This window comes from Apostichopus japonicus, chromosome 3 (assembly GCF_037975245.1).
Source record: "Apostichopus japonicus isolate 1M-3 chromosome 3, ASM3797524v1, whole genome shotgun sequence".
Classification (NCBI taxonomy): domain Eukaryota; kingdom Metazoa; phylum Echinodermata; class Holothuroidea; order Aspidochirotida; family Stichopodidae; genus Apostichopus; species Apostichopus japonicus.
Window position 1 is genome coordinate 24,945,602 of NC_092563.1, and position 14,272 is coordinate 24,959,873.

The 14,272-nt window shown below is 36.5% G+C and overlaps 1 protein-coding gene across 2 annotated transcripts in view; it reads left to right on the plus strand.

Moving 5' to 3' along the window:
- The window catches only part of LOC139965585 (secretagogin-like), a 113,349-nt gene that overhangs the window by 74,754 nt on the left and 24,323 nt on the right, over positions 1 to 14,272 (plus strand). For both annotated transcript variants that reach the window (XM_071968111.1, XM_071968112.1), the window contains exons 3-4: positions 8,880 to 8,950; positions 9,658 to 9,747. In XM_071968111.1, coding sequence (XP_071824212.1) covers positions 8,880 to 8,950; positions 9,658 to 9,747 — 161 coding nt within the window. The remainder of the gene's footprint in view (positions 1 to 8,879; positions 8,951 to 9,657; positions 9,748 to 14,272) is intronic.

Here is a 14,272-nt window from a genome sequence, read left to right on the forward strand (position 1 = left end):
TGGATGGATGGATGGATGGATGGATGGATGGATGGATGGATGGATGGATGGATGGATGGATGGATGGATGGATGGATGGATGGATGGATGGATGGATGGATGGATGGATGGATGGATGGATGGATGGATGGATGGATGGATGAATTATAACCTGAATGGTTTATAACCTGTATATTATAGTATATATGTTGTATTATCACGTACAAGCAATATAACGCTACATGTAAACTATAGTTTACATTCAGTTTGCCACCCATGATAGTTTTTAAGTGTTTTTGAGATAATTATATATTTTATAGGAGTTTTGAGACAGATACTTACTTGGTGCTAAGCCTCATTATACATCAAGTTCTACGTTAGTAGTCATGTTTATATGTTCACAAAAGGCTTTGTGAATAAGTACAGGACCGTAGCCTGCCGAGGTTGGAGGGGGGCAGCTTTCCAGGTGAGATTTCCACGTCCTAAATGAAAGTATGTCTACGATAAATGAGAACGCCTGGACAGTATGCGCTATTTCAGTTAGTTTTAGCGAAATGTATGTCTTCTGATTCACTTGACAGTAGTTTGCAACGTAAAAATTCTAGGCCATTAGGTTTATTTTAACCGCTCATAAATATTTGCAAGATCGCGGATGCGATTGCCGTTCTTTTGCTTGGGTTTTCACGACTTTGGTTAGAAAAAACAATAACTGTTCAAACGAGCTCAAACGATTTAACATGTGTGAAAAGTGTAGCAGTCTAATGTGAAACTACGATTCTTAAATATCTTTACTATCTCTATATGTTATATAAGTAGCCCTTTCAGTTTCATTGTTTGCCCCTATATCAGTACCCCAATGCTTTAAGTAAGAAAGGCACAGTCCCCTACATGGCCCAATACACTCATCTCATCCGCCCTCCCCGCAGAAACCATCGGCCTAGGTGTTTTTAATTGACGTATGGTCAGCGGACAACTATGTCTCCCGGACACTCTATGGAAGTCTCCTTTCCCCTTACGTAAGAAATATTATGAAAGCGACAGTACAGTATTCTTTATCCCATATTTTCGCTTTATCCCATATTTTTCTTGAATATCGCCATTTTTAGAATAATATTTATTAATTCATCGTGAACTCATTTCGGCGCATGCGCTGTCGGTTTTCATATGGTGCTATTGTAAGATGTCCAAACACAATCTCTCCTTATGGAGCGACCAAATGGAACGACCAAATAACTTCATCTGTTTTCTGCAGAATAATTCCATAATTTCAAGTCCAATACCAGCGATTCCATATTCCTAGAGGATTTTTTTTTAAATTAAAAATACAATTACATAGTCCAGCCGTCATTCAAAGTCACATTTAGTCAACTTACGGGTCAACAGAAAACCATAATATGAAAAATAAATTGTAAATATTGACTGTTGTAAGCCAATTCTTTGATTGAAGGCGACAGTTTACTGTCCTCTCCTTCTTTTCCTCTCGTTTTCTTTCTTTCCATAAATGGCGTTATTGATTGACAACTGAGTCGAATATTCCAATTACTATATAATTACGAGTGACCATATCAATGACAAATTTATAACGCGAGACTAGGAGTTGACCGTTGCAAATTGTCCTGTCGCTTTCCTCGAATCCAAACGCTCTAAAACAATAATGAAAATTTGTTAGAAATGGCGCACTGCGAAGAAAAACAAATAACTAACCTGTAAGAAAGCATGATTCATGTTCTTCGGATTTCTATTTACACATCAACAGATCAATTTCGGTTTCTATAGTATTTCTCTTTAGGGTTTATCTTTAAGAATATATATAAGTTTTTTGTATATTTTATAAACTGTATAAAGGTTAGTATAGTAATTTCACGTCAGTTGTTTATAAGGTATATTGACTTGAAATTGGGAAAATTTTCGGGCGAACGAACTTTTTCAGCCCCGAAGAGGGTAAATTAATATTCAATTTTCGACTAGAAAAGTCAAGTTTTTAACTAGCAGAATGGTTGATATATGTTCTAGAGAACATGCTAAGATGGATCCACAAGAGATTGTACGTTGAAATTTCCGTTTTATTACCACTTTAAAATTGTGTTCAACAACGCTTTGAAGAACGCATCATAACTAAAAAGCGTCACTTAGTGGTTATTTCGACAAGGCGTATAGCGGACAGATTATTATTGCCTCTTTGGCTTGCCATAGACTACCGTCTTTACAATCACTGCATGCAATTCTCTGAAATATACATGGAAAATACGTACTCTCTTCACGCTGCACGTATTATTTCGTCATTTCTGAATCTCCTCTCCTCTACTCTCCTCTACTCTCCTCCTGCACCGACAGTTGATGGCTTTAACTTCAACGTGATGCAATGAAATGAAAGTGTTTTTGTTTTCCACTACATGATTCATTATTTCATCAAGGCACTTTGTATGATTTGATTTTTCATATTTCCTTTTTGCTGTTTTGAAAATGTTCCTGAGGCAAAATATGTACTTTGCATTGGTTTTTCTCCATTTCCCCCCAATTATCTGTTCAATTCTTACTTCTCAATTTTACAAGAAGGAGAAGAAGCTAAATTGATTGGAAACAAATTACAGTGGAAACTATGATATATGGTAATTGAAACATGACAGAAACATTTAGTATTTTGCCCTATAGCAGTATGGAGGCACAATACCGGTAAATATTAACTTAAAATCTATCGAGATAGAATCTTCATGAAAACAACCCCCCCCCCCCGCACCCCCTCTCAAAAAAAAAAAAAACTCGATTAGTATCCAGGAAAGGCATTAAAGGAGACATGAACCCTACCATCATTATTGATATATGTGTTAGGGATAACTGTCATAAACCATTTCCGAAAACAGCTATACGAAATGGAAAAAAAAAAAACATTTTCCACTTGGGAGATATCACAGATAACGCGACAGACTAAATGCGACATCTCATGGGCACATGAACGTGATCAAATTTTGTCTGTTATTGATTACGATGATTATTTTGATAATGGAGAGATGAGTTTTGCAAACGGTGACTCCATAAATATCGAAGCTCTTGAAATGACTTAATGGTAACTCTGGTTTTAGTGTCAACTCATATTTACCTTGAAAACATGAAGAAAAAATAACAGAGAAAAAGAGTATAAGGTTTCGGATAATAGTGGCAGTATATGACATCACAGATCAACAACAAAATAGTGACAGCTCCCAGACACAACTGTTAAACTAGGATATCGCGTAAACGGAGCAATATTTTGGGGGTTTTTTTTCGGAAGAGTTGTTCATCGCAATGATCTATGTCACATAAACTAAAGATATTATAACATAAAGATAATATAATATAAAGATATTATAATAGTTGGGTTTGGGTCTCCTTCAGTTCAAAATCGATGAGTGCGTGATTGACGTTTTTACAGGTACCTAGACAAAAAAAAACCAAAACAAAACAGGTGAGGCGGATGGATGGAACGACCGAACTTCAGCTACACCCCAATATTATTGCAAATTGAGCTCTTAATTGATAAGTCAAGATCCACTCATTTAGCATTTGTTAACAATCGGTAAAGATATATCAAGGCTCGTTCGCTCACCCCTTCCCATTTCCCTGCTAGATGGAGCTCGGGACAGCTTTAAACAAATTTAGATTTATTATATGACTACTCGAAAATTTCCAAAATATTAGTGTGCAAATTATATTTTAATACCATTAATTTTGTAGCCTAATTGTAAGGAATAACTCTTTACATATTAAAGTTTCATTAATTAAAGTGGTTATTATAAGACCTTGTGTGACACACAGAAATTATAACATATGATAAGAAAATAAACGAGTTTCTGAATTTCTTGTGCTCTGTTTTGTGATCTGAGCAGCCGTTTTTTTTTAAAAACATTACTGTACCTACGCGATGCTGTATATTTTTTAGAATTATTCTTTATTGTTGAGATGATAATCTTCGACCAATCACTCTATTTACTGTTCTATTCCTCCTACGAGAAGGGTGACTTTGTCATACTGGCTTCTCGATTACTAAAAGTCAATTGTTTGCTAACCACATGCTGTGTCGATAGCCACAGATATATATACATCATGAATATTCAACACTTTGTCATGTACAACTAACTAATATATGAATCCATAACTTATTCTCTTTACTTGTCTGGTCTGGCAAATTATAGTTTTTACAGTGCTGGGTGTTGTTCAATCGCAATCGATTGGAGCTGCATCAAGAGATCGTGTTATGCAAACGACCAAGATAGAAAACATCAACTTATGAATATTCATGAGCTTAACCAGACTGAATCGTAACATATATATGTAAATTATGCATACTCAAAGAATAAAAGCACTTCACAGTTCCAACCTGCACGAACCGTGGATGTGTTGACAGTCATAGCAATAACACAACGGTTTAATGTTGTGCTCGGAATGTAACTCGCAACGTCCTGGACATTAATGTTATCAGGCTATAATTAACACAATTCATTTTTGACAGTTATTGATCGCACACGATATAAATAACATAAATTATAAAACGAGGAAAGACTCATTTTTGTAGTTTCTGTTGAGATAATTATGTGTTATCTGTTCAAAGGGTTTGTGCTATAACACCAGACATAGCACCGTTACTGCATGCATGGAAGCATTACCCTGATGCTTGTTTACATGGTCACAGTCATTACGGAGCTACCGTTCAAATACTAAGAGATCTGTGACTGAGAGTGTATAAGTAGGCCTACAGTTGGTTTTCTTGTTCATGTTATGTAACGGTCACTTTTCTTGAAAGTGACAGAGATTTCACTCTGGGTATAATATGGCGGCATATATATATATATATATATATATATATATATATATATATTACTTTATTCACAAATAGTTACAAGTTTCATGTAATGTGCATATGCAAGGCGTGAGAGAAATGTAGACATAATTTTTAGCCATAATTCACAAGGGAGTGAGTTACATTGTTATAAAGGTACCGTATATTGGAGTAAATCTCCAATAATCTCCAAAAATCTCCAATATAAATCTCCAATATAACTGTTTATATATGGTTACGTTTCGTTACTTTTTACAACAGGGGTTAATTCACAATTAAGTATATGATAACTGCTGTTTTATACGAAAATGTTATTCATTTTCTGTGACCAAATTCACTGGACGAATTTTGTATGCTAAAACCGTCGGCAATTCTGAATCAATGAAATTAGGGAGAAATGTCTCTATTGATATCGTGATCATCTCGAGGCGGAAAAGCGTCATCGATATAAAAGAGAAATAAAAATAGAGCCAGAGCAGAGTGACATGATATACACCTGCTGTAATAATTACTTCAGCAGATACAATCTTGATAGGTAAAGTGGGCCTCTGTATTAGTGATTCTCTTATACCTGGTCGACTAAGATGGATTGTCATTTGTGAGGGGCGAGCTATCCACATCTTGAAGCTTGATATTCCTGTGTTATTCCTTGGTAACACTATATACGCCCATGTCAAAATTACTATGTGAAGTATGCGCGTGATAATTCTATGGTCATTATAGCTTCAATAAAGAGACGATCTTGGAGGGAATTTGTACCTCCCCCCATCGACTTATACCGCACTGCCCCCCCCCCCCTCCCTTTCCAAAATCTGTCGAATAGTTCCCTTTATAAATAAATTTATGTGAGAAAGAAACAATTCCACGTAACCATAACACAGAATATGCATAACAGGATTCTCATCAGATTCTCTCGTGTATGGACATACGTTAAGAGAAAGTTCAATTGTGACGTTAAACATTTCTTTACTGATCATGAAAACCTTGTATAACTGTGCTTACAACACCTACCCGAATGATACACGAAGTCAGTATTAGACTTTGACCAATTAATAAAAAAAAAGAAGATGTAATCATACTAGCTGTATACATATTAGTTTTTATAATTATATAACGGACATTTTGTAGTGTATACCGTTTAGATGTGACGCTATATTACTGCGAGAAGCACATAATGATCAGCTTTCGTATCCATTTAAAACATGTTAGACGAGATTATGTTACGCTGCATTGAAAAACAAACAAACAGGAATCACGTGTTCACCGGGAAAAATGTTCATTAACACTGGTCTGTGAGAAACATTTCAACAATCTACATGCTGTGTGGTCATATCAAAATGTTCAATAGTGATTTTAGTTTTGTTTTTTCTTCAATATTAAAGTTCAACCCTCAGTCTATTTTTTCTATCTCAAATTTAATTAGTTTTTTTTTCTTCTGTCAGCTACATCTCATAAAGGACATATTTTGAAATATTTTTCCAATTTCCGACGTTACGGCAGTATATATAATACGTGCCTGGTTACTCAATTGGAAGAGTGAATTCGGCCCCACCTCAATAAATATTCGTGTTTGCGCGGGTTTGAAGATTGATTCGACAGGAATACGTACGCCGTATAAACTTCCTAAGAAAGTCTGTACCCATAGTAACCGCTGAATAAACCAATCTTTCTTTTCGTTTCTTGATATTTTACATAGTCTGCTGACACAGTGACATTTTGTGTTAACCGTGATGCTTAAAATTGTGTGAATTAAAAAAAAAAAAAAAACATAATTTACTGGTTTACAACATCTAGTTGCATGTTATTTCCAAAGTCACGTGACCATATCCAAATTATCTACCAGATTCATATAGACCTTAATCATTTCATGATTGCAATGTTTCGTGCAAATTATGTGATGTACAAACAACAACAGCAACATCATAAAGCTGCGCAATTTGCCTGAACACGCAATGACACAGAAGCTTCCTTTCCGATACTAAACTGCAAATAAGTTATGGAATAATATTCTAAAAATTGTCCGCCCTTCTCCAACTACCGAAAGAAAATCAGGCTTTCTAAATGGCCTATACAGTTAATAACAAGAGCCAAAAAGAATATTTCCACGACACAATTGTTCGTTTATCTCTTTTAGTAATTAGTCTATCCATGAAAATTACATGCTTGAGTATTATACTTATTACCCTAATCACTCTAGTCTATCCATGAGAATTACACGCTGGAGAATCATGCTCATTTCCCTAACCATTCTCCGCGAGTCAATCCATGAGGATTACACGCCGAAGTATCATACTTATTTCACTAACCTGCACTCTCCATTAGTCTATCCATGAGAATTACACGCGGAAGTATCATACTCATTTTCATAACCACTCTCCATTAGTTTATCCATGACAATTACACGCCGAAGTATCATACTCATATCCCTACCCACTATCCATAAGTCTATCCATGAGAATTACACGCCGAAGTATTATACTCATTTTCCTAACCACTCTCCATAACAACAATGTTCCTCATCTCAAGCGTTATGTAAGCACTTCTACCATCATAGTGACTCAATGTAAAATGACATGCAGTTTGTTATTTGTTTTCAAATAGATTAATCTTTTAGACAGCAAAACGTGACAAGGTAATAACTATCGGTTATGTAAAATTTAACCAAGTCGTGAGTTAGCTCGAGTTCTTTTACAAATACGCAGCAAGCATCATAGGTATATTAAGGAAACACACAACACTTAAAATAAGACTACCATCAGTCTGTGAGAGGAAATAAACCATATACAATTATGTTATAGACTATGACTGACAACATTCTATCTTCGACAGAGTGATTTTAATAAAAAGATAGCACAATAATTATTATTTCAGCGAATTGCGAGTAAAGATGTGTGAATACTAAAACTGTTTGTATATATGACGTAATATGTATAGGTTTATTTGTTATACCATTATGGATCTTGACGGAGAAGTACACGGCGCACTAATACAGCGGGACACGTGCCCCTGCCCCCCCCCCCCCCAACACACACACATGCTCCTCACCATCACCCTAACTTTGACAAACCTGAATAGCGCCATTTTCATAAATGAGAAGTGCCCCAATTATTTTTTAAAGAGTTAAACCTTAATAACTCTGACCTTTCATGTCTACTGGGGTTATCTTGTTTTTGCCTTGTTGTTGTTCTTGTGGATATAGTTTGCTTCAGAAACTGTTAAAAGTTCCTTTGATTCGCAAGAGCTCTCATGAAAATACCTTTGATATTCTTTAATAAATTGTTATCGAGGCCACGACTTACTCCTAATGAATATTATGTACATATTTTTATCATTGAGTCAGCCTCTCAGTAGTAATTAGGATTGAGAAGGGAAGAGTAGGAAAATTGGCAAGCATTTTTCGATTTTCTTCTCAACAAAGTGAGTGAGTAAAAATATTGAACACATCTGTAAATAATCTATTTGGGCTTCCTCTCGAGGGCCTGCCTTTAAACAGTATAGCATTATATAAGCAGTTTTCAGTTGTTCTAACATGATGAGAGCTTTCCAAGCTAAGCTAACCAATAGAATTTATATGCATACAACTCTCTATCAATCAATCAATCAATCAATCAATCAGAAACAGTTATATAGAATATCATGGTCAAAGAAAACTACAACACACATATGCAAGATTTGCAGTGTAATTTTGGCAGTATAGTGAAAATTTTAACTTGAATTAGCTGCAGTCTCGACCTTAGATTGACGGAAAAAGAATTGTTTACGTATTTTAACGTTATATTTCAATAATCGATCTAGGACGGGTCTTCCATTCACAAGTACATTATAGGCGTGCATGGGGGGGGGGGGGGGCGGTGGCGTTGTCGTCTTGGGTATGTAGCATTCCTTTTTTCTCACGATGATATGAAAATTTAACTTGTTGAGATCTTATAAAATAAAAAATATTGTATTTGGCGACACTCCGCGGAATGAGTAACCTTATTATATCGTTTGAGCTAAGACGTCTTTGTTTTTCTTTGAATGTTCATAGACAAATACAGATATTTATTTAAATGTATCAATTTTTCATCATTATCACTTAAATCTACAGATAGTGGTTTTATTGATGAAGATGGCCTGGATAAATTCTTCAGAGATTTATTGGAAACCATGACGAAGGAAGTAAGTTATGGTTATATGATCGCAATCAAAAACGTTATAAGCATATCTCTAAAGAAATAGAAACGTATTAAATCAGTCCTCTCCTCTCCTCTCCTCTCCTCTCCTCTCCTCTCCTCTCCTCTCCTCTCCTCTCCTCTCCTCTCCTCTCCTCTCCTCTCCTCTCCTCTCCTCTCCTCTCCTCTCCTCTCCTCTCCTCTCCTCTCCTCTCCTCTCCTCTCCTCTCCTCTCCTCTCCTCTCCTCTCCTCTCCTCTCCTCTCCTCTCCTCTCCTCTCCTCTCCTCTCCTCTCCTCTCCTCTCCTCTCCTCTCCTCTCCTCTCCTCTCCTCTCCTCTCCTCTCCTCTCCTCTCCTCTCCTCTCCTCTCCTCTCCTCTCCTCTCCTCTCCTCTCCTCTCCTCTCCTCTCCTCTCCTCTCCTCTCCTCTCCTCTCCTCTCCTCTCCTCTCCTCTCCTCTCCTCTCCTCTCCTCTCCTCTCCTCTCCTCTCCTCTCCTCTCCTCTCCTCTCCTCTCCTCTCCTCTCCTCTCCTCTCCTCTCCTCTCCTCTCCTCTCCTCTCCTCTCCTCTCCTCTCCTCTCCTCTCCTCTCCTCTCCTCTCCTCTCCTCTCCTCTCCTCTCCTCTCCTCTCCTCTCCTCTCCTCTCCTCTCCTCTCCTCTCCTCTCCTCTCCTCTTCTTTGTACATAACGTAACAATGTTATATTATATTTGCAGGAGGTCACAGACCAAATGGCTAAAGACATGCAAGAATGTTTCATGAGTACTTACGATGATGCAGGTGACGGTAGGATCGCTATCACCGAGGTTAGCTAAACATCCAATTTTATTTTGATTCAATCCTTAATATTTGTAAATTCCAAGTCATCAATAGCTGAGCGAAATGCAACATTCACGTCCCACTAAATGCCATATTGAAACCCACGCGGATAACCGTCTGAACAGTTGATATTGAAAAGTATTATACATTTGCCTGAGGGTATTGCATCTTACTACACATACCAGCGATGCACTGGTTTACCACATACTATTTCGCTGAACTGAAGAAGTCAGCCAAGATAATCATTTACGCGTCTATACTTCCCAAACTCCCAAATCAACTTTTCGAACCTGCCGAGTGATACACGCACTGGCCTACTTGAAATATACAAAACATATGTTCTGATCGCAATTCGGGAGAATCCGTCTACATATGTTCTCACAACTGTTGGACAAGGTCGTTCGTTTAGCAAGCTGTTGGCACTGTGCATTAAGCGTAGGCTGATATTTCACGATAATACCTAATTTAAAAACTGGCTGATAGGCGGACGGAAAAAGTCCCATGGCTATTACAGGTATAACATATATTGGGTGTTAAATGTGCCACTGTCAGTTTAAGTAACTATATTCTTTCAGGCGATATTACCCGAATGAAATGTTAGGATTTTTTTCGAAAGTAAACATAATTTGTTAAGTTATTGATGTTAAAGGCAGTTAGTATCGCTTCCAAATTATAGATTGTTAAGAATAGCTAGAGTTTTTCGAAATGTACATTTTCTGTAGTTTTATGGTTCTTCAGAAAATTTCAACACATTTTAGGATTGATAAAGTAAAGATGTTTCTCGGAATGAAAGATAAAGCTTTGATTATATAGCGGTGAACCGTCTGTACAGTTTGAAACCCTACTTTTTTATAGTTATTTTCTAGCATATTTCGGAGTAATACAAAGGAAACCTACATTGTAGAAGCATGTTTTTCATTGTTACTTTACATGATTTATAATGAAGTTAAAAATCATATAACCATAGTAACCTAGTGTGAATCAAGCAGTCTCCTCAACACAATTTCCAGAGCTGTGGTTCTCGTACCGGCATAGTGCTGCAGTACGTAGATTTTGCAATAAGACTGGGTATTCGTCGGTCTCATACCCCCCCCCCCCCCCAACCCACCCCACCACACTCTAAAATCCATTACTGCGGTTCCTGTTAAATGATAGCAGTTTAGGGTTAAATCTGAGAGCTAATGTCATCTTCAACTTTTGCCCTCGTGTATTGCATTTAAACATTCTGTCGTGTTTGAAAGATGAGTATCTCTCTCTAAAAAATAAAGCCCGTAGCAACTTCACTCTAAATTTTACGTTTTCTTAGACTTTCTTAAATTTTCACGCTAGTCTAAATTGCTGGACTAAAATCATCTAAATAAACAAACAGTTTATATTTCATTCAATACCCCCACCCATCAACTCCCCCACACCACTAAAATAAATAAAACGATGGCAAAGTGACGTGTTTATACTTAAAGCGCCATTATTAATTTAATTAGGCTTGAATATGCAGGCCGTGTATATCATGAGCCTTCAAGTAGTTGGCTTCACGTGTATAGTCCTTAATTATGTACTCGCCCACATTGTGAAAAAAACTAGGCATCGAAAAATATCCTATCATGCAGAATGAATTAACTATAAAGAGATCAAATTTATAAAAAGAAAAGAAAAACTCAAGTGCCTTAAAGGTCATACGTATTGGCTCCAATTTTCTTTTTCTTTTTTTTCAAATGGCTTAACATTTTCAAAATCACATTTTTTGGGAGGATTTGATCTTTCACTAGAAAGTTAAGGTTGTTAATTTAAATGTCTGATTGAGGGAACATTGCGTGGTGGGTGGAAGTGCATAGTTTCAGAGTAAATGACTTTTCTTTTTTTTTTTGTTATTTATATAGAATACTTGGGTTAACACTGATGAACTTAAAATTATTTGGAGAGGAAATTTCTAAACGTTGGATAAGATGAAAATGAACCTCATAATCTATAAAAGATGAATAAAGAAGAAAACATGTTAATAACGGTCTGTAAAAGCTCCACAAGTTTAAATGGATCCCATAATGTATGTAGCGAAGGCCCGCGGGCTGGATTTGAACCCCTTACTGAGAATAAAATTCGGCGCGCTATAGCTATTAGTACTATTAATGGAATATGCAGAAGTTCAAGGTCCCATGTTGTTATGCGTGTGCACTCTACTGGCATAACCTGCAAATTGTACAAACTATGTATATAGGCATATTTTGATTCTCTCTAGCCTTTTAATTCAAACAATTTTTCTCTCTGACTATTTTGCAATGGACTCATGATTTGTTTTTTTTTAAATTTCCTTCTTCATCCTTCTTTTTCTTGCTTTGTAATCATTTTATATATTTACGGCGGTGTGGTGGGGGTGGGGTGGGGGGGGGGGTTCAGGTGGTATTGCAGGAGTTTGCTCTATTGTGATGAGTAGCTTATTTCAGTTGTTTTCGTGCAGGAGAGAGAACTTTAGGTAGACCAAATATCATCACCTTACTTCTAAAAGGCTCTTCTCTCGTCAATAGGTTCCAATATATACTAAGAGCCTATATAGTAAAACCGACGTTAAGTGCGGTGGAAATCTGCAAAGCATGGGCGTAGTTAGACTTTTACAAAAACTAAAAAAATAAGGGGGCGGCATATGCGGTGGAAAGACATACTGGAAAGAGGCACTGATGTTGTCTGTTCTGAGCAGACCATGGTGGTCTCTGGCAAATTCTTGTTATGTTATAGTAACTTGCACTTAACGACGGTGGTATACTACGTAGCATAACCGCCAGCCCTTCAATTTTGTCGAAGATTATAGGTCTATATAACCTGAAGGAAACAGTGTGAATTAATTTCGTATTCATTCCGTAAGCATGTATGAAGGCATCATATACATTATGTATAATATTATTGTTATAGAAGGTTACTGTACACCATTAACAACCATTCAGGCTTTTCCGTATATACGCGCATGTAGCCTATACATATGTATATAGATAAGATCATTGAACCAAGGCGGTTATACTTGATATTTGTATGGAGCCTACAGGCATTATCAATTAGTGTGATTATTCAGTACCAAGAGATTTCGTTTTAGAGTGTAGTTGAACTGATTCCACGAGGCAAACGTGTTTGTCATTAACATATAATTACACTCTGTAAAGCTCAAGAGTGTAGTTACTAAAAGGAATCGAGATTAAAGCAACAATCAGACCTTTTACTTTATTATAGCTTCAGATATCACTCCAAGGCGCATGCGCAACGCAGACGGTATCAAAAACATGGGGCGACGCATGCGCTGTATTAAAATTATCATCATGTATCATGAAATTTTGGTAAAAAGTTAATGAAAATCTTTTCCTACCAAGGTGATATCGGCGAGCCACTATATGAAACATAAATGAACATGGTTTTTAAGTACTAAGGTAAACGTTCTTAACAAAAAGCTGTGATGTTCCATATGAGGAAAACAATGGCATAAATCATTGTGAAACAAACATTTAGTAGAATGTTTTGAATACGATTGAGTTATAGCCTATCCTAAGAAATAGTTTTAAACTTTTAAAAATCGAATCTGTGTCGACAAAAAAGGCACAATGAAGCTTCTGGTGTCTGTGACATTTTCAACCTACAATCTTCGAAATAATATTAACGTATACATTATTAGGTGAAACAAGATGAAAGCAGAAAATTTGAAATCGAACCTTGAATGATGCTTTGAAAACCCTAGAACAAAAATGATTAAAGAGCATTGACGTACTGTATTGCTATGAACAATTTCACCTTCATAACAAACTAATTGTATTTTTATAATCAACAAACAAGGCACCCGAATGTGTATGTGACTGAAGCCTCTGCAATCCTTGAAAATATGGATGATTAATGTAAATTATAAAGTCACACACAAGTTACCAGGACACAACGTCAAGACATAGGTAAAAATTATAGATTGAACCATTTTATTTTTAATGCAATGGAACTGCATCGCCTAAGGTAGACAAAATTGGTTTATTAAGTATATTTCACAAGTTTAAGGCGTGTGAAAATTATTTGTATACCGAGGGAAATGGCACCAATAGGCACCTGCATATAATGTCTATGACAGTAGACCACGCAATTCTCGAAAGTGAATATACATATGTAAATTCGTAAGCCTGAAACAAGCCAATCGCGTTATGAGAAAGTGACGTCACGTAGCTAGTAATTTTGTTTGTTATTAAAAAACAAATCTTATTTATTTTCAATAGTTTGGATGTATAAGGCTACGTCCGCCATCTTGAATTGATATAACAGAAATACTGTTTATCAAAGATCTAAAGAATTATGTTCAACATTCAATGAAACTTGACGTCCCCTTTACCATCGAAAGATATAGAGAGGCCGGTGTGAATTTTTTTTTAATTCCCGGAAAGTCGTTCACTCTGCCTAAGGACCTAAACCAAAACAAGTAGCACAAATAACGTCCACAACCTTCCCATACACATACACAGGAGCATTCTCCAGTCCTCCATCGTTCCTGAAGTGTTGTCT